Below are 24,164 nucleotides of genomic sequence, written 5' to 3'. Positions count from 1 at the left end.
GCACCGCAATGAATTGCAAATTTTATACCAAACACAATGCATCTGTTTTAACCACATCTTCATGTGCCGTCCTGACAATGTCCAACAACATTTCAGCATGATTTAACAAGCACCACAAGAGCATCTCATTTTATTACGTTGATTGATGTTGAAACACCATCTAGCAGTTCTCCGTCAGCTGGTGGTTATTTACAGCGGCGTCCAATGACTTGCATACGGCTAACACCACTCAAGTAGATTTGGTGATTGACTTTGGGATCAACATTTACCACTTCCCGTTTACAATTGAATTAGTAATGATTAGCAGTGTTAGAACTAACAGTTCTGTGAATATTAATACATGACGGAGTCTCGATGATGAGCATACTCAAGATGCAAGAATTTAGTACCTAGTTATTTTTAGATTTACTCATAATTTCATCCCAGTTTTTAATGTCAACAATTTGTATATATTTGTTTCATTTGTTTTATGTCAATTGTGTGTATGTCCATTTGTTTAGTTATTAGATGTTTTAAATTAAGGCTGAAGATGGTCAGCCCCGGCCGAAACTAGTCCCTAGTTAATGTAATTTAGACCATTGCATATTATAGTATTGAAAGGTGGACCATTATGACATTAATTTAATAATTACATTGTGATTACAATTCAGTATGGATCAGAACCATGAATTTTATATCCTATGAATACTTTTTGAGCTATATCTAACTTGAAAATTATTGTTTCACTTGTAAACTATTATTTTACTTATAAAGGGGAAATACCGAAAGCAAACACTTCACAAGTATTTTTTTGCTACACAGGGTAGAGGTTACTCAGTTGCAGAAGAATGGGTGGTCCATCTTATTCTCTTACAGGCACAGAGATTATTCCTTTGATAGATGACAGTAGTGGAAGTGGTGTATCGGGAAGTGATAGTTTGGTACTGATAAAATAGTGACTAAGCAAAGCAAGAGGTTACTGCGGAAGTGGCAGACAGCACATATGAAAAAGAAACAGCTTCAGCTTTAATAACTTCGCTGTTCGCTGGTTGTTGCGAAAGGCAGACTTCGTCATGATCGCGCAAAAGATCACCCTCATAGGTGTGCTGCTGGGTACCGATAAGCATTTCGAGTCTATTTTAGATGCTTTTCTGCTGTTTCTTGGTGACAGAATGATTGACCTAATTGTTTGTGGGACAGTTGAGCATGCGTCAGAATGTATACTTGGTGCATCCTTGAAATCAAGGTCGCCCGTGTGAGGAAGTGGGAGCCAGTGACAGGGGAGGAAAAATATGTTCATGGGGCTTGTAATGTTGATGGAGATAATGCAGAAACCCACCCTGAAGAGCTTTTTCACCAGGGATGGATTTTCAGAAGACCTTGCATTCTGTCAAACAATGGCAAGGGACAGGTTTGAACTCGTCTTGCAATATTTACATTTTGTTGACAATTCTAATAATAATAAATAATGTTATTTGTTTTACGTCCCACTAACTACTTTTACGGTCTTCGGAGACGCCGAGGTGCCGGAATTTAGTCCCGCAGGAGTTCTTTTATGTGCCAGTAAATCCACCGACACGAGGCTGTCGTATTTGAGCACCTTCAAATACCACCGGACTGAGCCAGGATCGAACCTGCCAAGTTGGGGTTAGAAGGCCAGCGCCTTAACCGTCTGAGCCACTCAGCCCGGCTGTTGACAATTCTACGTGGAATATATATACGAGACCTGAAAAGCTTTTTAAAACTCAGCCTTTCCTGGAAATTACACATGAACATTTTCAGACTGGCTACATTTCCAATGAAAATTTTCTTCCTTACTTTGTAAATATGCCTGAAATAAATAGGCACCAAATGTGGAACTTATCCAAATTATATATTTTTGCAAATATTATGGGTGTTTATGGACAACCCTGAACTGGTGTAATCACATGTATTACTGAAAAATATTGATAATGATCTTGGTAATTATCCCTAAAATTTTTATTACATTTTGTTTCGTCTATATAGCATTATGAATGTTGAGCTTCAATTTAAATACTGGCTGGGAAGTGAGCAGCTCAGCTTGAAGGGTTGAGAGAAGTTCCTCCTCATAAATCAAAGTTTAACACGTTCCCTGCGGCAGTGAATTTCGATGACTTAATGTTACGTCGTATTGGCCCACCGGTGACCCGATGCTGCCTTTAGTTATTATCGGTTCGGGTCACCGGTGACCTGACGAATTTGACTTTGTTTACTCCCTAGTATTAAATCCTAAACAATGCAAGTGCACTTGTTGTGTGCGTTATTGTTGAGGAGACATTCCAATGTATTTATCTGTGCGACAGTGTTCCGATTCAACAATTGCGTGAAACAGAAATGACCCCGGAAATAATTGTGTCACCGGTGGGCCGATCAAAACTAGCAGTATGCCTCGATCCTTCACTTCAATTGGAACACTATGTTGCCATTAGTTAACAGAAATTCGTAACTAGGACGGAGTTACTTACTTTGCAATTATGGGAAATTCGCACCGACGGATAAGAGTAACATGTTTCGGGGCACATGGTGACCCGAACCGCACGGAACATGATATAGGCCCACCCCAATGCTGTCCTAAGCCTCTTTCTTTTCTGTGCCACCGGTGTGTCAGAATGTGAAAGCTCCATACCTAAAAAAGGACTTGAAATTGCTTGTAAATATTATATACGGAAGATAGTAAATATGTCAATAACTATTCCAATAACTCCAGTAACCTCTATAGGCTTTCCTAAGAGGAATGTAGAAAGCAGATATCAGAAGGGTGGTACTCCTTAAACAACAATCTACTATCTGTGGGCAGCAACACTCTATTCTTCATTCACCGTAACCGCGCTAAGCGATTCCCGCGTAAAAATATAGGTCAGACAACAATCGGGACTCAGGGTGACCCGAAGCGATATGAATGGAAGATGAAAAAAACTTCCTTCGGGTCACCGATGGGCCGATCAAAACTAGCAGTATGCCTCGATCCTTTGCTTCAATTGGAACACTATGTTGCCATTAGTTAACGGAAATTCGTAACTAGGACGTACTTACTTACTTCGCAATTCTGGGAAGTTCGCACCGACGGATAAGAGTAACATGTTTCGGGGCACATGGTGACCCGAACCGCACGGAACGTGTTAATAGAACTACAGCCTACAGCCTGGTGGCCATGATTGTTACGGTGCTGAAGTGTAAACGGGTTGACACCGGGGTTAGCCGGTTCAAGTCCCATTGGTCAAAAAAAATTTCACCATCAGAACATTGGCTGGCAGGGTAGGGGAGGTGGTGGTATACAATTTCTAATCAGTAGAGTGCATGCCAAAAGCCTGGATTAAATTCCAAACCTCTCCACAGTGTTCATATGGAGTGAGGGCATATGACGCTGTTGATGGTGATTCGTCCATCGGATGGGGACGTTAAGCCTTGAACAGACCCCTTGGTGCTATTCGACAGGAGTAGGCTATGTGCCGGCACGGGGTTTCACCCTCTCCCTACTATCATATATCACGTCATTCATTTCATCTCATTAACTCATCTGATGAGGTTGACGTCAGGAAGGGCATCCGGTCATAAAAACCCGCCACGACAGCCCGACCCCATAGGGAAATGGGACAAAGGTTGGACAAACAGCCTACAGTAAAAAAGGAATTTGAACTTTTCCCTTCAAGACTCAATTCAGATCGAATACACACATCAAGATTTTAAACAATACAAAGTTAGAATTATATGTAATTAACTAATGCCAGAGGATTTTTTTGCCTAAAGTTTTTACAAATGAGGGATGCATGTCATAATGGTGTTTGTGATCAATTCTATACATTTTAATTTAAGTTGCATGCATAGCAAAAGTGACAATGTTTTAATGTTTTTAATCAGCACGGGGACAGAACAAGTCATTAGGATCACTCAGTGTCTTTAATGTGTGTTAATGCATCCTTGTTCCATATTTGTCTTTTAACTGTGGCTGAAGAGGTCCCCATGGGGATGAACATATTCCTATAAGATAATGGTATTCCATTAAGGAACAAAAAAGATTTGTATTATAAAGGTGGAATTTTTCCGTAAAGTACCATAACACTGTTGAGGTTGACAATATGGTCTTAATAATGAAATTCATATCTTGTAATGAAGGCTACACTCCTGTAAACTTTCTTACCTGATCTTTTATCACTGAATGCTGTTATTGAGTGGTATTTTATATCCTGTCTATAAGCCTTAGTTCAGACATGGCGGTTCCATCCGCGCACGGTTTGATCCACACAGAAATTGGCAACTATTCCAGAGGTCGCGAGTTTCATAGTACTTGACTTCGCTTTTAGGTCACATATCAAAGTTCAAGAGGGTGGGTGGATTTTTTTACTCGTCTACAGTTTTGAAAAGTCGAAGAAAGAGTCAATGCTGCATAATGCATCCGATGTTAAGGGCCGAGTTCCCATATGGTCATATTAGCCTCCATCAAAATTGAAAGAACTAGAATCCAAGTTCTTCAACTTACTGCAGTTTTTCGACTGTCTAAGTACACTAAAATGAGAAAATGTTTCAGTTGGTAAAAAATCTTGTGAAGAATGTTGCATCACCTGGAGTGAAGCTTTAAAGCAAGTTTAGTATTTCTGCACACTGTTGTTGTGGCAAGTGGACACACTAAACAATTCGTAGAACTAGAGGCAACTGAAAATGCATGGGATTGAGTTTTTTTGTAGTCAAGCAGCGATTATTGTGCACATGTATGAACCACCCCACCTTGTGTGAACAACTCAGTACCGTGTGATTTCATTTCTGTGGATTTTGCACGGATGGAACTACCACGTCTGAACTAAGCCTTATACTTCCATTGTGTGGGATTGTGTAAAGTCATGATTCATCGTTATTGAATGCTTCAGATGGTAGATTCATCTGGTGCTGGCCAATTTGAAGACTTGGAGTCAGGTGGTGTAGTTCTGCCTTCTCCTCATGGTGTAGACATGAAGACAGAAGCCATGAATCGAGTACATCTCCTTATTAGCAGCAGTGATGGAGGAAGCATTACTTATAGTCTGGGGGGCCAGAATGGCTTTATAGGAGCTACGGAGGAAGAACAACTGAATACAGTGCTCAGTACCTTTAAATCACATGGTAAGTGGTAGTTACTTGATAATAACATTAAGTAGAGAGAGAGAGAGAGAGAGAGAACAATGCAGTTGATAGCACACTTGCAGAAGGAAAACAACACAAAATTCGATGAAGAGAAAAGAACAGTGGTTCTAAGCCCAGTTTCATCAACATCTGTTAAAAGTGCAACTAACAAGTGTTAGTTTAAAAAGATGTTAGCCGGGCTGAGTGGCTCAGATGGTTAAGGCGCTGGCCTTCTAACCCCAACTTGGCAGGTTCGATCCTGGCTCAGTCCGGTGGTATTTGAAGGTGCTCAAATACGACAGCCCCGTGTCGGTAGATTTACTGGCACGTAAAAGAACTCCTGCGGGACTAAATTCCGGCACCTCGGCGTCTCCGAAGACCGTAAAAGTAGTTAGTGGGACGTAAAGCAAATAATAATATTATTATTATTATTATTATTATTATTATTATTATTATTATTATTATTAACAAGATGTTAAATGAGTTCATGTTAAAATCAAAGCATTTCTTCAAATTATGTCATCTATGTCAGCTCTGTGTTAATTAAGACTTCAGTTAGTAGTGGAAAGAAACAAGTCTAAATCTAGGCATATAAAGGAAGATAGGAATGTCAGAAGACACTTAATTGGATTAACACAGTTATAGGTCAGCGTGGAAGTGGGAGAAATACCAGGTGTATGCATAAATTTTTGCCAGTTTTTGTTGTAAAGAAAACACGTGATTTTCAAGGGAAATTAATTTTTTGTTTTTTCAAAATATGGGCCATCGTCTTCTACACACTTTGCCCATCTTTCAGGTAAGCTATGAATACCATGCCAGAAAAACAGCTTGTCTTTTGCAGCAAAACATTCGTCGAGGCATTTTGCAACTTCCTCGAAATTGCTGAAGTGCTGCTTTGCAAGCGCGTGCCCCATTGATGCAATGAGGTGATAGTCAGATGGCACCAGCTCGGGGAGTTCAGCGGGTGCAGAATGATGTCCCATCCAAGCGATTTCAAGGTGTCTTTCACTGGTTTTGCTGTGTGAGGCAGCGCATTGTCGTGGAACAAAATCACTTTGCCATGTCTTCTGGGCCATTCCGATCAATGCATGATATAAATTAATCATTTGTTGGTGATAGCATTGTGCATTGACGGTTTTGCCGGGCTTCAAGAGTTCATAATACACAATACCGCTCTGGGGCCTGTTCCTCGTACGAACTTCTGAACTTTTCACTTTGCACTTTTCGGTTCAGATTTTATTCCACCATCACTTTTCAGATTTAGCTTGCAAGGTGAAAAGTGAACAGATAAGAATCTTTTCACTTTTTAAGCATCTTATGTTCCTTCATTGGTAGTGAAAATTCAAAGTGCAAAGAAATGAAGTGAAAAGTTTTCATAAATCTTGCAAAGAGATGATTTCCTTTTCATCGGTTAATTAACAAGTATGTATACTAGTTTCTCGGCGTAGAATTTGATTGAGTGATATAAACATGTTACGACGAGAGTTTTTGTTATCATCAAGTGAGGACAGTGATGAAGAATCCAACAAGAGAACGTACATGGCAGGATTAATTTTCATAACCCCACTTCGATGCAGTTTCGCAAGTGTTTTCGTATTACCCCAACACAGGCTGACTATATTCTTGAAATGATCAGTCATTTATTGAAACATGCAACAAAAAGAAGTCAATCCCTGTCTGAAAAAAAGAACAAATTCTTACATGCTTACATTGGTTAGGAAATGGTGCACAGTTGCACAGTGTTGCACAGTGTAGCAGCAATACATGGGACATCAAAATCAATTATTTGCAGAACTGTTACCAAAGTCTTAGATCTTATAGTAAATGTAATATTTCCTAACATAGTATGTTGGTCTGATAATCCACATAACATAGATACAGAATTTCTAATTTTCTTCTGCGTGTGGATGTGTTGACGGTACTTTCGTTAATATCGATGCTTGTTATCATTTGAGAGGTTATTTTTAAAGTTGCCAGAAAAGATGTTCCGTTTCTCCTTGACAGCTTCTAGCACAGCCAGCTTCTTGTAATCATCTTTCTTTCCCATGATTAAAACTTTAAAACTACCGGTATCACAATTATACTGTCAAGTTCACCGTGAAAAATAAAGCATTAAAAGCCTGGAGACTTATACAGTTTGCCCATGGAATAAACTTGATCAGATCACTCATTCGCAAAATCATTCCTTATAGTAATCACTTTCACCATCAGTATTGAGATAATCCAGATATAGTGGATGTATATTTAGACAGTTGGCTTCCGTTTTCAACGTAAACAAATGTTGAGCAGTTTAACAGCTGGTCTGACATCAGATAATCACTCCTATGTTATGTTTCCCTTTATGTATGTTCTGTCAGATATATTCTTGCATGTCTACAATCTCATGCATTTCTCAAACATATAATTTGACTTTTAGCTGTACCTGTACATTTTTTTGATGATACTATATTCTTGAAGTTATATTTGACATTAAGAAATGTAATCTTAGGCATTAAATACACGTTCTTTGAAAAAAAATAGAATACCCGTATTTAAAAAAATGCTGCTTCAAGTAGGATGAACATATCGAGGCAATTATGGTCTTAAACTGAAGACTAAAGAAGGGAATTTTTTTTAAACCGCTGCTAGTAGTTGTTGCCTGACCCTGACATATAACCCTCGCTATGAATAGCACGTCTGCATGAGTGCTGTATAGCCAGGCCAGTACGATGTGGACGCTCAGCAGAAAGCTCACGAGGGATCTTATCTGGATATGCTCAAGATGTTTGTATTCCCTCAGATACAACAAATCGAACAAGAAACCTGGTGTTCATGTTCATTTGTGCAAGATGGGGTGCTGCCACATTTCAAAGCAAATGTATGCAATACACTGAATGCTCAATTTCGAAATGGTTGGATTGGTAGACGTGGCCCTATTCCCTGGACACCTAGAAGCTCCAATCTCACTCCAAAGGACTTTTTTTTTCTAGGGATACAAAAAAAAATTATGGTGAGAATACATGAGACGTAGTGCATCCTAGACAAAGGATCAATGCTGCCATCGGAGCTGTCACTCCAGACGTGTATAGCGTAGAAGGCAAGAAACTGATTAGCGAATCAATGTCTGCCGTGGCACTAATGGGGCACGTAGAGAAATTTATTAAGGTGTATTAAAAAAAATCCTATCTTCTTCAGTTCAAGACCTTAATTGCCTCGATGTGTTTATCCTACTAGAAACATCAACATCATCATCATCATCATTCTTTCATATATTAGACCTATAGAAGAACGGTTACGATTTATACAAAAGATTTGCATTTTCACGCCATCTCTTCCTGGGGTGTCCCAGAGATCTCTTCCCACTGGTGCAGTAGTTTATGACTGCTTTGGGGATCCTGCTTCTGTCCATCCTGTTTAGGTGTTCTGGCCAATTTCTCTGGTATTCATAGATGTATTCCAATATAGGTCTGTTTTTAAGGACATTCAGCACATCTTTATTTCTTTTGTCTTCCCACTTAGTGACTTCTGCTGTTCGCCGCATGTATTTCATTTCAGCTGTAGTTATTCTTCTTTCGTAGCATTTCCTCAGGGTCCATGCTTCCCTTCCATAGCAAAGTACAGGTCTTGCGAAGGTTTTGTAGTTTCTTGTACTGGTGTGTTTTTGAACTAATGATGGTCTAAAAACTGTATTGATGATTCCCAAACATCTGTTGAATTTTGAGATTTTCTCGGGTATGTCCAGTTCTTCAAAGAAAGACAGTTTGTAGCCGAGGTATTTAAAATCATTTACCAGTACTCTTTCCAAAATGTTTTTTTTAAGCAGATCTTGCTTCTTACTGGTTCCTTGCCACAGAAAGCCATTATCTTAGTTTTCTCAGGGGATATTTCCATTTAAAAACAGCAGTTTTTGAAAATATGGGTATTCTTTTTTGATGACCCTGTATGATGATTTTACAGTGCATTAGAGTTTAATAAATGAACATATATAGTATTTCTTTCCTCTCTCTGCTGTAAGTGGATATTTTCATCTTTCATTTTATTGTCATAGATACAAAGAGATAGCATTCACAGTGTATTTTTGGTGCTTTTCCACCTATTTTTCATGTAACAACTGATGGAACACGATGGCTTACAGGAAAGCGAGAATGCGGTACTCATGTGATTTACCTCGACTGATGATTCAGTTCTCTTCAAGAGCCTTAATTCATTTGGTAATCATTTACATTGGTTGGTGATACTGCAGAGATTTGTACAATTGTCTAGGTTTTCTACCGGTAATGTTTTCAGGAGTAATTTCTCGTCCTTGTTCATCCCGTATTATTGCTACCAGGTACATATGACCAGCTGAGCTTGTCTTTTGCACGCCAGCACCTCTGTTCGTGACTGGATGTTTGTGGATGCTAGAATCGGTGGTGATTCTGGACTCAAGTAATAACCTGTATTTTGCTGGGCTGAGTGGCTCAGATGGTTGAAGCACTGGCCTTCTGACCCCAATTTGGCAGGTTTGATCCTGGCTCAGTCCGGTGGTATTTGAAGGTGGCCAAATACATCAGCTTCGTACTGGTAGATTTGGCATGTAAAAAGAACACCTGTGAGACAAAATTCTGGCTCCTCAGCATTTCTGAGAACCGTAAAAGTAGTTAGTGGGACGTAAAAACTAATAACATAATTATTGATACCTGTATTTTGATTACTGTCAATGCAGATAAATTGTGCTTGCTCAAATAAGTAAAGGGCAATGGCAGAAGTTGTATGTCATAGCAGTGTCATCAGTTCCAAATACTCTTTGCAAACATAACTCTAGAGATCACAAACTGAGGAGTTTCAGAATTTTATTTTCAGTGAATCATCAGTGGACATTTCCAGCAGACTTTTCTTTTAATTTTATGGGAAGATCAGAGGAATTGATGGCAGTAGTCGAAAAACTGATTTGTAATCCAGTCTTGTGTGCAATCTTCTGTTTCAATTTCTGGAGTATATTACAAAAACTGTAATCTCAGACTAATAATAATAGGATTTTTTTGGAAATAGGAGGCAGTACAAATTCACTCTTATTGTACACACCTCAGGCTGAATAACACTGATACAGAAAATTGTATAATAATGGTCTTTATCTACATGGTGCTTAACATGACCAGTAACTTAATGCTAAGGAGATATTTTCTGTTTTCTTTTCTAGGAATAGTAATAGAAGAAGGAGAATCTGGAGAGCTACATCTTCGTCAGCCAGCGGAGCGAAAAATTGGTAATGGAGTTAGCATGAATGATATCACACTTACTGTTTGTGCTCAGCCTTCAGACCTGCTGGACCAGGGACTGTTGGGACCACCTCTCAGTGGGGACATAACCGAACCTGTCACTAGACTTGGTGAGAAGTTATAGTTTATATATCCATATATTTTAGAACTGTACAACAGCACTACTCAAACGACGACAACACAGCCACATCAACACTGATCCGCTGGCTGGCTGTATCTGTGCGCTACTCACTGTTAAATAACAGTCATAGAAAGCTATTTCTGGTGATCTAAGAGACTAAAACTTACCTTGGTGTTGAAAGTGATGTCCCTTAGCTGTCAAAAACGTCTAGCATGTCCTAAGCAGGTTACGGACACTTGGAGAATCTCAGCCAGGGAGTTGTTCAATATAACTTGCTGAATTTCGACAGTTTGGGCTAAAACTAAATTTCATTTCTTGTAATGAATATTTTCCTGTAGTTCTTTGTGTAAGTGGATGTTGGCATACATTTTTTCCTTTAATCATCCCACAGGGATTTAAATTTGGATTCGAAATGACAACAGAGATTGAGAGGGGCTGCTTTCCAAGAGAGCTCCTGTTTCATTGAGCTTTTCCTCTGTTAATTCAGTTTATATCCTATTTTTATTTTTGTTAAAGCGGACCCCATTAGTGCGGAGTTTCTCAGTATATTACATACCGTATTCCTATTTGGAAGATAGATGCCAGGAAAGGTGTGAATGAATTGAAGCTGGCACTCAGTGAGTGACACATTCTTCACATACCAGTCCGCAATGAAAACACGTTCCAATTTGAAAATCGCTTTTCAAGCAATGCTATGCTTAGCGCTATATTTTCTGTTAACAGCAACAACTGCAAAACTCTTCATACCCCATTTTCCATAAGTATATGATGACCTAGGTGCTTAAAGTACCATATTTTGGCAAAATGAACTCTAAAAATATTGCAAAATCTGATTTATTGCTCAAATCTTCTTCTTCCTGATACGTTTCTGCTTATACAGGTCATTCATATTGCTCAAATTATAGCATTTCTGTTACAAAAAAATACAAAATATTATAATGCAATACCCAAGGACACATACAACAATGAATACACAGAAATGACAAAATCAACATAAAGCGCAAAATTACTTACCTTGTGGCAGTAGCATCAAACATAAAACATGGAAGGGCCCAGAAATATTAAGGAATAAAGAGGACAGGATCTTAAATTAACACTTGAGGGTTTGTCAGGTCAAAGCAACTAAGACTACCAAATAAGAGATGAAATTAAAAGTTAAATTAAAATATTTACTTAAGGATTAACCCTTACCCCTCGAATTAAAGTTCTCTGTGTTGCCTCTACTACTCGTATTTTAAGTGTACATTTTTATCTTATATGACCTGTATTAATCTTTCACGATTTTGGAGATAGTACCTGGTTTTAAATGATGTAGTTAGGCTATACACGTTTACAGCAAGTTATATTGGAGCAAATAAAAGCAATATGTGGAATGTAAGACGAATTATTTTGAATTTTTATTATTATTATTATTACCGTTATCGCATACCGATTGGTTTCGTTAATAATTTAGTGTACAAATTATCGCTAAAAAGCAATTGAAAAACTCTATTCAGTCTCTGTTTTCATACCTCGCGGTAGTTTGTAGGCTGAAACCACTGTAAACGGCAATTTCTTGAAATCTGAATCTGTTGATTTATAATTGTGCCAGCCGTCAGCATCAGGTACATGTTGGGTTACGGTACACAAACCGACCATCGTCGGTTCACTTTTAGGCATCGTGAAATGCTATTAGATATATTCATTAGGAGCAGAGGTGCGAAAATACTGAGGTTTTGTGTGTTGTCTGACATATACAACATATATATGACAAGAAGAGCACATGGCGGCCATGTTTGTTTACTATCGCTCGAGCTTTCATGTGCGTGATTTAACAGCTGATGGCTACACTGCCATCTAAATGATGGATTTTTGACTGACTGTCGAATAGTATCTGGATTCTACAAAGTTCCATGCGGAACCAAACGATGGTAGTACAGTATATCATCGTGTATTTTGTCGGATAAGAGACGGCAGACGAGCGGTGGGCGATAAAATGCCATGTCGGGTCTCCCCCGACATGCGACCGGAACGGGAATATCGTAATGTCGGGCCTCACCCGACAGACAAGTGGTAAAGGTTAAACATTTAAATTTCATTAACATTTACAATTGAATTATCTTTTTAATAAATTCAATGAGAAATTAGAAATGTTTTGCAATATTTACTTAATAAACAAATAAATAAAATCAAAATTCCATGAATATTTACAATAGAAAAGTTGGCACCTTTGAAATTAAAAAAAAAAAAAAAAAAAAAAAGAGAGAGAGAGAAACAAGATATCAATAAGTTGCTTAATAATATTAAGTTGAACCATTTGCTTAAAATGTAAGAATACTGAAAAGCTGATACCTTCATAGATTATTCATGAGATATATTTTTGGGCTTATGCCGTGTAATTAATTATAAAAACACACTCAACGTGTTTCGAAAGGAACCTTATAATTATAATTAATTACACGGCATAAGTCCAAAAATATACCTCATGAATAGTTACACGGGCCGTGAAAGTCTAAATGATAATACCTTCATAGATTATTACAATAAATGTGAATATTAGGTAAATTAAAAAACATATATCTTTAAATAATTAATAACTAACATTTAATTAAAACCTTAAAAAATTAGAACACTGGAAAGGTTGACATGCGTGGAGATTATTACTACGAAACCGATACCCTTTTAAAGAATTAAAATTTAATTTTAAGATATACCTTTCAAAATTCATATTGGCCAGTAACTATTAATCTGGTTAAACTGAAATTTGTTTGCATTCATTCTTACGTGAATGTTTAAGCATTTACCAAAACACAAAAACACAAAATGTGACAGGATCAGTAGTCAAAATTACACAAATAGATAATTAAATTAAAATTAAAATGATAATTAATAATTGGTAGAAAATATTCCCCAAACCAATTATAAATTTACGAAGGGAAGAAAAAAATATTTATGTTACACAAATAAAACAGAACGACACACACAGACTGAGCCTGCAGCTACTCAAGCCAAGCTATAATTCATTCTAATAACAGGCAAGGCCATCCAAAATTTAAAGCGTCCACAAGATAAGAGATAAGAGTCTAGTGATGCAACAAAAGATAAGAAAAGAAACAAACGCGAGTGAGAATAAGACACGTGAGCGTTAACCGCCAGAAAACTTAAGAACGGGGCAGACAAATTTCAATTTTCTACAAACGAGGAATTACCGAACATGAATAATAATAATAATAATAATAATAATAATAATAATAATAATAATAATAATAATAATAATAATAATACATAAATGATAAGATTTAAATTCATAGAATTTGACATTTCATTTAAGAAAGAATTTTACAGAAGACCAAGATGGTCGTTATTAAATTAAATGCGAGGTAGCCTTCGAACCGTGACAATGGGCATATGAGATAGTATTTAAGCGTGGAAGATACTGATAAGAAAAGTGTGCCGTACCCCCGGCAGGATGACCCAAAGGAGAGCGGGCCAGGGATCTGGATATAAATGTAAGGTCCAACCCAGAGGATAATGTCAAGTCCCAATTCAAACAGCTTGACAACAACTTTATTCATAGACAATGTAACACAAACCAATTCGGAAGCGCACGAAAATCAACATAACATAACTAAGAAAGGGTTTTAACCCGTTTCCATTTCTCATCCTTGTAAAATATAAGAGGAATTCCACTCCTCTAATAAAAGGTTTAACATAACGTAAGCTGCGCACCTTGGTACCAAATAAATGTCTTACTAATCACTACAGCGCTACAACGTATATACAGCTCGCCAGTTACAAGGTAAGGAAAACTCTTCTATCAGTGAACTCACAATGACACGCATACTTCCCAACTACACGTCCAGAACATTCTGGAATCTCTCTTTCATGTTACAAGAAACGTACAACACCTTAAGTACTTTACGTTACTTTCACAAAATATCTCGGCACCAAGCCGTTCCTTATCAATTACAACCAGATACATGGCGTTACATAACTGTACAAGTCCCTAGTTCCTCCCATCATCCTACCAACACATAGCAAGCCAGTAGATCTTACCTCCCATGCCCCTCTCACGGTGCTTGGTTCGACCCAAGAGTAGTGCTCTCCACCAAGAGCAGCAGGTAAGTGAGACGGACCACCGCCCGGCGAGGCACACTGGCTCGCTGGGAGGGGTAGGTCCCGATACCAACGTCATCACGCCCCTCTCTCGGAGAAGCCGGGAGGGGGTAAGTACACGCGAGGGAGCATGGCAGACGATCGACATACGAAAGAAATGCAAATACGGAGGGACGCCCCAGGACGGAAAGAATCCCTTGTCCATGGAGCCATAAGTGAGGAACAGGGAGAGACACATTTATTACACAATCAATGCCTAGGACATTCAGAAATACGCACAATGATGGTAGTAAATTTTCAATGAGCTCGCTAGGAGCACAGCACAGGAACCAAGTCCTTTAAGGCGGGAGGAGACCAAACACACGGTTCAGACCTCCCCCCCAAAACACCAACCCAGGGTTGACCAAAGTGTTTTCCTTCCATAAAGATCAGCCGCATAAAGTTCATTATCTTGAATACTTGCTGGATATACAATAGTGTTCTTGCTTTACAATAAATAACTATATACAAAAGTAACATCTTGCTGCACATAAAAATGAAGAAACAAGTCTTTGCCCAGATAATATATAAAATTAATACTCTTGCTGGTCACCAAAATGACGTAGTGAGTCCAAGATTATCTCTGAATTTACATTCTTGCTGTACATTAAATGAAATAGCGAGTTCTTGCCAAGATTAGCACTGAAATTACTTTCTTACTATACACCATAATGAAGTAGCGAGTCTTTGCCAAGCCTATCCCTGACCTTACATTCTTGCTGTATCAAAAAATTAGTTTCTTACTGTACACCACAATGAAGTAGCGAGTCTTTGACAAGTATATCCCGGGATATGGCAACATTCAGTTCAATGAAGATGTCCCCAGCAATCGCCAGGGGAAAGGTGGGCCATCAGGGCCGGCAACCATCATAGCTGGGATACAACCCAACCAAACCTTGAGCGGCATGCATGCAGGACAACGGCCACAGTAGCGGACCGTCTCGGAGCCTCCTTAGGCAACTCAGACGCTGGAAATCCCAATCCCTCTGAACTCGGTAGCCGTAAGACACGGCGGCTGGAGTCAATGATCGCCAGGAATCGCAGCCACGAGGGGCCCTTCTCATGGAGCAGTGGGCGTAGGTGGATACTCCAGTCCACTGTAAAATAAAGCAGAAGGCCAGCAAAGATGTCGAAAGATATCCATCCACCGGTACAGGGTACAGGGGGCCAATGCAGTGTAGGGGACCGGACCGGGGGGCATGGGAGCAGTACGGGTGCGATAGGACTCCGGGAGGACTCACATTAAATCATTCATAATAAATAAATAATACATCCAGATTTGTTTTTCTTAAAAAGGGAAGAACAAACTTAAACTAACTAAGGGAAGAGCATATCTCCGACAAGAATGGAAATGAGTCAAAACTCTCCGGATAACCAAGTTAAAGCTTCATACCACATGAAACCAAGGTACCCGTAGCTGAAACGCTAAGCAGGCTTTACTTGCGAAAGATGAACTCGGAAGACTCTCTCCGTCTCCGGATCCTTTACCAACAAGGTGACCGGCGTTAAGAAATCAATAATTTCATACGGTCCTCGGAATCTAGGAGCGAGCTTCCCGGAAGGCACGAAATTCTTAACAAAAACATTATCTCCTACAGCGAGATCGGTCGGTCGGCGCCCCTCATTGTAACGTTCTCTCTTCTTCTCATAGGACACCTTGAGGTTTTCCTTAGCCTTTTTCCAAATTGCCCTGATGTTAAGGGGGTCAATCCTCTCTGGTAACAGTTCATCAATGTTCCAGAGATTACTGAGTGGAGAGTTGGGAACGAAGGAGAACATAAGAGACACAGGAGAAAACTGATGCGCTTCATGTACAGCAGAATTAAATGCGAAAGCCAGCCATGGCAACGAAGTGTCCCATCTCAAAACATCGTCATGATGGAAGGCGATGAGAGCGGCCCGCAAATTGCGGTTGACTCTCTCTGCATAAGAGGGTTGGGGGTGGTACGGGGACGTTGTCACATGCGTAATGGACAGGCTAAAGCAAAACTTTCTGAACAAATTCGACGTGAACGCCCTCGCATTATCGGACACCAAGTACTGGCTCGGACCAAAAGAAGAAAATATGGTTTTTAAACACCTTATGGTGGACTCTGCCGTGGCTAACCTCGTCGGAAAAAACCAAGAAAAACGAGTGAAGCCGTCGACACAAACAAATATAAATCTATTGCCATCCGTCCTTGACTTGGGGAGGGGTCCCACATAATCTATAAATAGACGTTGCATGGGTCGCGTAGCCTGGGTAGAAGACAACAGGCCGACCCGAGTATTAAGGGCAGGCTTGCTCATCCTACAAATCTTACACGCTTTGACCATCTCACGGACTTCAGCATCCAGCCCCTTCCAAATAAAGGTTTCGCGAATTTTCTCCCTGGTCTTAAACACTCCTAGATGACCAGCCAAAGGAGTTTCATGGAAATATTTAAATATCATAGGTACTAATACCGATGGAACAACAACTTTCATCTTGTGATCAGAGCGGGAGGGACAGCAAAGAACACCATTTCTTAACACATATGGGTTAACAATCTTGCCTTCTTTCAACTGCTGGACAATAGGCCCTAAGATAGGATCTTCCACTTGGAATTTTGCAAGATCATGGTATAACAACGGGGCATCAGTCAAGATCGCTCCAGCCAGGGGTAAAGAAGTTAGGACCTCAGGGTCAGAAGAGTCATCATCCTGAATAGGCTGACCAGTGAACATGCGGCTAAGCGAATCGGCCACAACATTGTCCGAGCCTCGAATGTGCCGTACATCGAACTGAAACGCCGATATTCTTATGGCCCACCGAGCTAGCCGGCCCGTTTTCCTAGGTTTACCCAGGACCCAGCTCAACGCTTGGTTATCGGTTTCAAGCTCGAATTTTACATGTTCTAAATACATTCGAAACCTCTCTAGGGCAAACAACACAGCCAAACCCTCTAACTCATAGACTGAATATTTACTTTCAAGAGGAGTCAAGGTCCTGGAAGCGTAAGCAACAGGTCGCCGGCCCAGGTCGGATTCCTGCATTAAGACAGCTGCAACCGCCGAGGCTGAAGCATCGGTCTGAACAATGAAGGTTTTGGAAAAATCGGGCATCGCAAGTATGGGAGCATTAGTTATAGCCAACTTCAGATCCTCGAAGGCTGCTTGTTGTGAAGTACCCCATTCAAACTGCACCCCTTTACGCCGGAGGGCGTTAAGAGGCCCAGCACGCTTAGCAAGGTTAGGGATAAACTTACGGAAGAAGTTTACCATCCCGATGAAGCGGGCGACGCCTTTAACGTCCTGTGGGGGTCTGAACTCATCAATGGCCCGGGTGCGAGACTGGTCGACTGAAACTCCATTAGATGACACTATATGGCCTAAAAAGGACATCTGCGGCTTTGCAAAGGAAACCTTCGACAATTTAACCGTCAGGCCAGCGTTACGCAGTCTAGACAACACTTCGCGCAGGTGGTCAAGGTGCTCCTCAAAGGTTTCCGAATAGATGACGACATCGTCGAGGTAATGATAAAGATAACTGAATTTAATATCCGAAAACAACTGATCTAGAAGCCTACTAAGCACCGCAGCGCCAGTGGAAATGCCAAAGGGCAAACGACAAAATTCGTAGAGGTTCCAGTCGGTTGCGAAGGCTGTCAAATGACGGGACTCCTCTGCCAAAGGGATTTGATAATATGCCTGGTTTAAATCCAGGACGGTAAAATACCTAGCCTTTCTGAACCACGAAAAACAGGAATGCAAGTCTGGGAGCGGAACAGATTGCAATATCACCTTCTTATTCAATGACCTATAATCCAAAACTGGACGGTAACCTCCCTGAGGCTTAGGCACGAGAAATATGGGTGAGGAGTAAGCTGACGTGGAAGGCCGAATTATTCCCTCCTGCAACATGTTATCGATGATCTCCTTCAATGCTCGCATTTTTGGGGGAGAAAGACGATAGGGCGGACTCCTAACAGGAATAGAATCTGAGACCTCTATCTTGTACTCCAACAAGTTAGTCATCCCCAATTTTTCCGTCAGAACCTCGGGAAAGGCATCACACAACTCCCTAATGCTCTTGGCCTGATCCTCGGGCAAATGGCTAAGATCGGAGCCCTTTTCGTCCTCAGAGGGCACCACGGCAAAAGAAGAACTCGAGTTAGACCGCAATACAGGAATCCGAACATCACGACAAAATTTGAACCAGCAGGACCCTTCCTGTATATCCAAAACCAAGCCTGAGTAAGCGAAAAAATCAGATCCAAAGATTACAGGACACGGTAAATCTTTGGCCACATACAACGGAAACTTCCACGAAAAATTAGCAACACGAATCTTACACTTCACAACTCCCAAGACTTCAACTCTAGAAGAATTAGCAGCCACACAGGAAAAGGAAACCGGGTGGACGACGGGAAATTTACACACAGATTTATGCAGACCAAACCACTTCTCGCTTACAAAGGAAACAACACTTCCAGTATCTAAGAGTGCCGTCACTGGCTCATTATTAATCTCGGCCTTGACAAATGGAGCTACCCCCTTATTCTCGGTCGTTATCTGCAAACATTCGGCAGGACAGGATGACAAACGTTCACCTGGAGTCGTACGATGATTTTGACTAGGCGACGGCGAATTAATGAGCCTGTCCCTGGCCTTTTGCCGGTCTAGTCAGATACCTTTCGGCCCTTTCCTGCAATCCCTCGCTACATGACCCGGGGTCCCACAGCGAAAACATACAACCTTCGAAACCCTAGGCGGCCCCTCGGTACTCGAACCACGGCTAGGCCCTTGTGCCTGAAGAGATCGAGAAGGGCACTTATTACGGAGATGATCAGACGCGCCGCAGCCAAAACATCTTTTTAACGGGGCGGGTTTACGAGTAACAGCACGCTCAGATACACCCCGGCCAGAAGAAGGACCAGGATCGCGAAGCGAGTCGGCATGTCGAATGCCCTCCGCCGAGACGACCATAGCTTCCAACTCGGCAAAGTTACGAGGCTGAGACACAAAACACAAGCAAGAACGATACGACGGAGTAATCCCTTCCACGATAGTCGAAACCACCTGCTCCTCCGTATAATCAAGTGCGAATACCCTGGCATAAAATTTAATGTCAGAAATAAATTCTGATAAGGTCTCATTTAAACGTTGCACACGAAAGTAGAATTGTTGCACCAAAGAATTAAGAGCCCTAGCGGGGATAAAGTGAGTTAGTATATGGGCATGAAACTGATGCAACGATAATTGTTCCGATATAGCATTAACAATCTTATCAGAAAGAACTCCGACAGTATGCGGATAGATCACCTGTAAAATTTGTGCATGCGTCAACCCAAATACTTGAGCGTGATCCAAGAATTCGACAAGAAAACGAAGAAATGCAACCACATCACTCGCCGAATTCACTGAGTAGCGCGGGCTGTCCTTCAGCATGTTATTCAATGGGTGAGGAATACTCGAAAATGGTGAAACCTGCGGCGACAAAGGTGGCTGTTGCCTCGTAGTCTGTTTTGAAGAACGCTCTAAAGATGAGAAATGCGGCTCGAGGGAAGTTCGCTGCCCGTCAGGCCCAAGGTCAGGAGTGGGTTGGTTTAACTCGCCTACCACCGCCGCAGTGGAAGGTAACACTGGCTTAGTCTTGATAGACGGGTCAGCTAGCCAAGTCTCAACCTTCTCTAAAAGCGTAGAAGATTTGACCTGTAAATCCTGAACCTGATTTAACACCTCCTCCTTTAAGTCTAATGACAGCAAATCACCTACACGATGAACATAATGCATCAAACGACCCTGCACTCTCTTAAGTTGATGGGGCGAAGCGACGTCGCTCTCCAGAAAATCCATCACTGAGGCGATATCAGAGAGGTTAGTCTCAATAAGGGATACCGAACTCGTGACCTCGCTTTCGGTATAACAGGGCGCTGAGACATTCCGATGTAAATTGTTTCTCAACAAGAGTTCATCGGCCTTAACTGTCCCTTTCGATTCCAAATTACGTATTGCTAACTCATACAGCAATTCCTCCTTCCGCAAAGCTCCCGGATAAATAATGTCGCGAGCAGACATCGTGTAAATGATACAACACACAAGGCAAAATTACAAGCACCGAGACGAGAGAGCTCTGGGAGCTCAAATTTCGCAAGTAAATGAAAAAAAAGGAAATCCAGATCGAACCACGCTCTGCTACCACCACTGTGCCGTACCCCCGGCAGGATGACCCAAAGGAGAGCGGGCCAGGGATCTGGATATAAATGTAAGGTCCAACCCAGAGGATAATGTCAAGTCCCAATTCAAACAGCTTGACAACAACTTTATTCATAGACAATGTAACACAAACCAATTCGGAAGCGCACGAAAATCAACATAACATAACTAAGAAAGGGTTTTAACCCGTTTCCATTTCTCATCCTTGTAAAATATAAGAGGAATTCCACTCCTCTAATAAAAGGTTTAACATAACGTAAGCTGCGCACCTTGGTACCAAATAAATGTCTTACTAATCACTACAGCGCTACAACGTATATACAGCTCGCCAGTTACAAGGTAAGGAAAACTCTTCTATCAGTGAACTCACAATGACACGCATACTTCCCAACTACACGTCCAGAACATTCTGGAATCTCTCTTTCATGTTACAAGAAACGTACAACACCTTAAGTACTTTACGTTACTTTCACAAAATATCTCGGCACCAAGCCGTTCCTTATCAATTACAACCAGATACATGGCGTTACATAACTGTACAAGTCCCTAGTTCCTCCCATCATCCTACCAACACATAGCAAGCCAGTAGATCTTACCTCCCATGCCCCTCTCACGGTGCTTGGTTCGACCCAAGAGTAGTGCTCTCCACCAAGAGCAGCAGGTAAGTGAGACGGACCACCGCCCGGCGAGGCACACTGGCTCGCTGGGAGGGGTAGGTCCCGATACCAACGTCATCACGCCCCTCTCTCGGAGAAGCCGGGAGGGGGTAAGTACACGCGAGGGAGCATGGCAGACGATCGACATACGAAAGAAATGCAAATACGGAGGGACGCCCCAGGACGGAAAGAATCCCTTGTCCATGGAGCCATAAGTGAGGAACAGGGAGAGACACATTTATTACACAATCAATGCCTAGGACATTCAGAAATACGCACAATGATGGTAGTAAATTTTCAATGAGCTCGCTAGGAGCACAGCACAGGAACCAAGTCCTTTAAGGCGGGAGGAGACCAAACACACGGTTCAAAAAGGATTACATTACAAGAATCACCCAAGGCAGAATATAACACTACAATTTAAGCATAAACACGTTAGCTGTATATGTACGTGCAGGCCTAATTTACATACATTGTTACACAATTCACTTACGAACACATCACATGAGCTACTGTTGTGTGATTCAAACAAACACACACCCACAACAAAATCTGGCTTGAGACTGATGCTCCATGCAGCTGTTGGCTTGACACGCTAGGGCCATGAAATTAAGCCGTTGCTGGTGTACCGTGGCCGGGAACGCTATTTTAAATTTCTTATGGTGGGAGTTACGAACATACTAAAGAGTAACGAAATGTGCTATGCAGGTTTCTTTAGCATGTTTTTTTTTATAGGACATGGACGGGGACTTCGGAATATTGAAGTAATAACCAGGGAAACAGGCTAGAGAGGGACATCTTAACCAGTTGTGACTGTACCTAGGTACAGTGATAGAATCTTGGTAAGAGGCCTCTCAGTAAGAGGTAGGCATTCTACCCGTACACCATACGGCCGGCAAATGCAGTAAAGTTATGTCAGAACAGTAATACCGGTATACTAAAATTGACCATGCTGGTGGTGGTCCACATTTTCGGAGCATCATTCTAATATTTTATTTTATTTTTTTCTGGATTTGGAAAGTATAGATAACACAAATAACATCAAACAACAAGTGTATGAATGCAACACTAATAACGTGTGCTCAACAAGAACACCGCTTGTAATCTAAACATTCATTCTGTAAGCTGACCACTAACTATGCTCGTTGTGCTGTCTGATCCTGTACTCTATCACTGTTACTCAGGAACGAAGCAAGCATTTCCCCAGTCCACCATCGCACAGCGCTGGCTAAAGTGACAGTAACTTTTTTCTATGTATTAATAAAGAACATTTTCCAGGCAGCAACATCACCTGTTTCCTGTCCAAACTTGTGATTAGCCAGTACAGTAAAACCTTGTTAATTTGAAGTCGTCGGGGCGCAAAAATCAGACTTCAAATTACCTGATTTTGAATTAACCGCCAACTCATAATTTAGAAGTGCCAAACCTTGCGGCGTCACAAAACATTCTAAGACTCGTTACTGCATGCAGTTAACCTAATTCACAGTTTAAACCTTTCAAATGCCATGGAAAAAAAAGAAAAACTATTTCCAAAATGTATTCATCAAACAAGGTGCATTTACAGTAGTCAAATAATGCACTTGGATAAAACACTGGCTAACATAACCTTACGCAACAAAGGAAAAAGAAAATACGATTCAAAGACTAGGACAAATTATGCTGGCTCCCCTGTGCAAATGCTTTATCTCTTGGATTACTGTGCTGTTTGCATTTTTAAATGCCTTGTACTTGCATGGGAAGTGCCCAGTGCCCTTAAAACATGGTGGCTTATCGAACTTTCATTTGACAAGGGAAGGAAGTCTCTCGCTTTCGTGTGCATTGCAACACAGTACAGGAACCCCCACTCTTGTTCGATTTCCCGGCTGGCACTTCCCTCCTTTAAAACCGTAAGTCTGTTTGGGCTCGGCATTAAAAAATGCAGTTTCATCGGTATTGACAATATTGTTCGGTGTGTACAAATTGATTATTTGAGCCACTCTATTTTTGCCAACTGGCGGCATCGCCAGTGTTTGCGGATTCTGCTTCTCCGCACACTGCCTGCTACGTGATATTATGGCGTTCCTTAAAATGTTGAATTCGAAGAATTACGATTTCACTTGAACTTAGCAAATATGAAGCACACTGTAGACACACCGAAGTGAGTGAAAGTGCGGAAAGCTATCCCTGCACGTTCCGGAAGACCCCTTCTTTTATGACGTGGAGAAATTTTGAATTTGTTACTCTATAAAATACTATTTTTTAAATGGAGATGCGGTTTTGAGTTAAAAGTTTGAATTTCGGTAATGTGACCGACATTGTTCTTTGAATTAAGACTTATCCATATTTTGAATTAAACAATTTAAGTAACATGCAAAACCGTACCTCATATTTCTGGGAACGAGAGCTTCTTCGAATTAGGCAAGGTTTTGAATTAACCGATTTTAAATTACATAAAATGAACTTTATTATAAAGCCCGTACTGTCGTAAGTATACCTTCAAAGTATACGATTTTGAATTATCGAGGTTCTACTGTATTAGGTGGTGTGGCTACTTACGTCGTTCTATGGGAAACTTCCTTTAGCACAACATCAGGTGCTGCCTGATGAATTTTTTTGAACCACAAGGAGGACAAATAGTGGCAGGTTATTGGCTACGGCACATATAACAATCTCAATGAAAAGACAGACAAGCATCAGGCTGAGTGGCTGAAATGGTTGAGGCGCTGGCCTTCTGACCCCAACGTGGCAGATTTGATCCTGGCTCAG

General features: G+C 40.9%; 1 protein-coding gene across 1 annotated transcript in view; it reads left to right on the top strand.

Moving 5' to 3' along the window:
- LOC136881077 (PR domain zinc finger protein 10) overlaps nt 1–24,164 on the top strand; it is a 312,840-nt gene that overhangs the window by 45,788 nt on the left and 242,888 nt on the right. The window contains exons 4-5 of the mRNA XM_067153695.2: nt 4,863–5,094; nt 10,253–10,441. Of these exons, the coding sequence (XP_067009796.2) occupies nt 4,863–5,094; nt 10,253–10,441 (421 nt within the window). The remainder of the gene's footprint in view (nt 1–4,862; nt 5,095–10,252; nt 10,442–24,164) is intronic.

Source organism: Anabrus simplex, chromosome 9, assembly GCF_040414725.1.
Source record: "Anabrus simplex isolate iqAnaSimp1 chromosome 9, ASM4041472v1, whole genome shotgun sequence".
NCBI classification, from domain to species: Eukaryota; Metazoa; Arthropoda; class Insecta; order Orthoptera; family Tettigoniidae; genus Anabrus; species Anabrus simplex.
The sequence above is the reverse complement of the archived record's forward strand: the minus strand, read 5'-3'. Positions and strand labels throughout refer to the sequence as shown.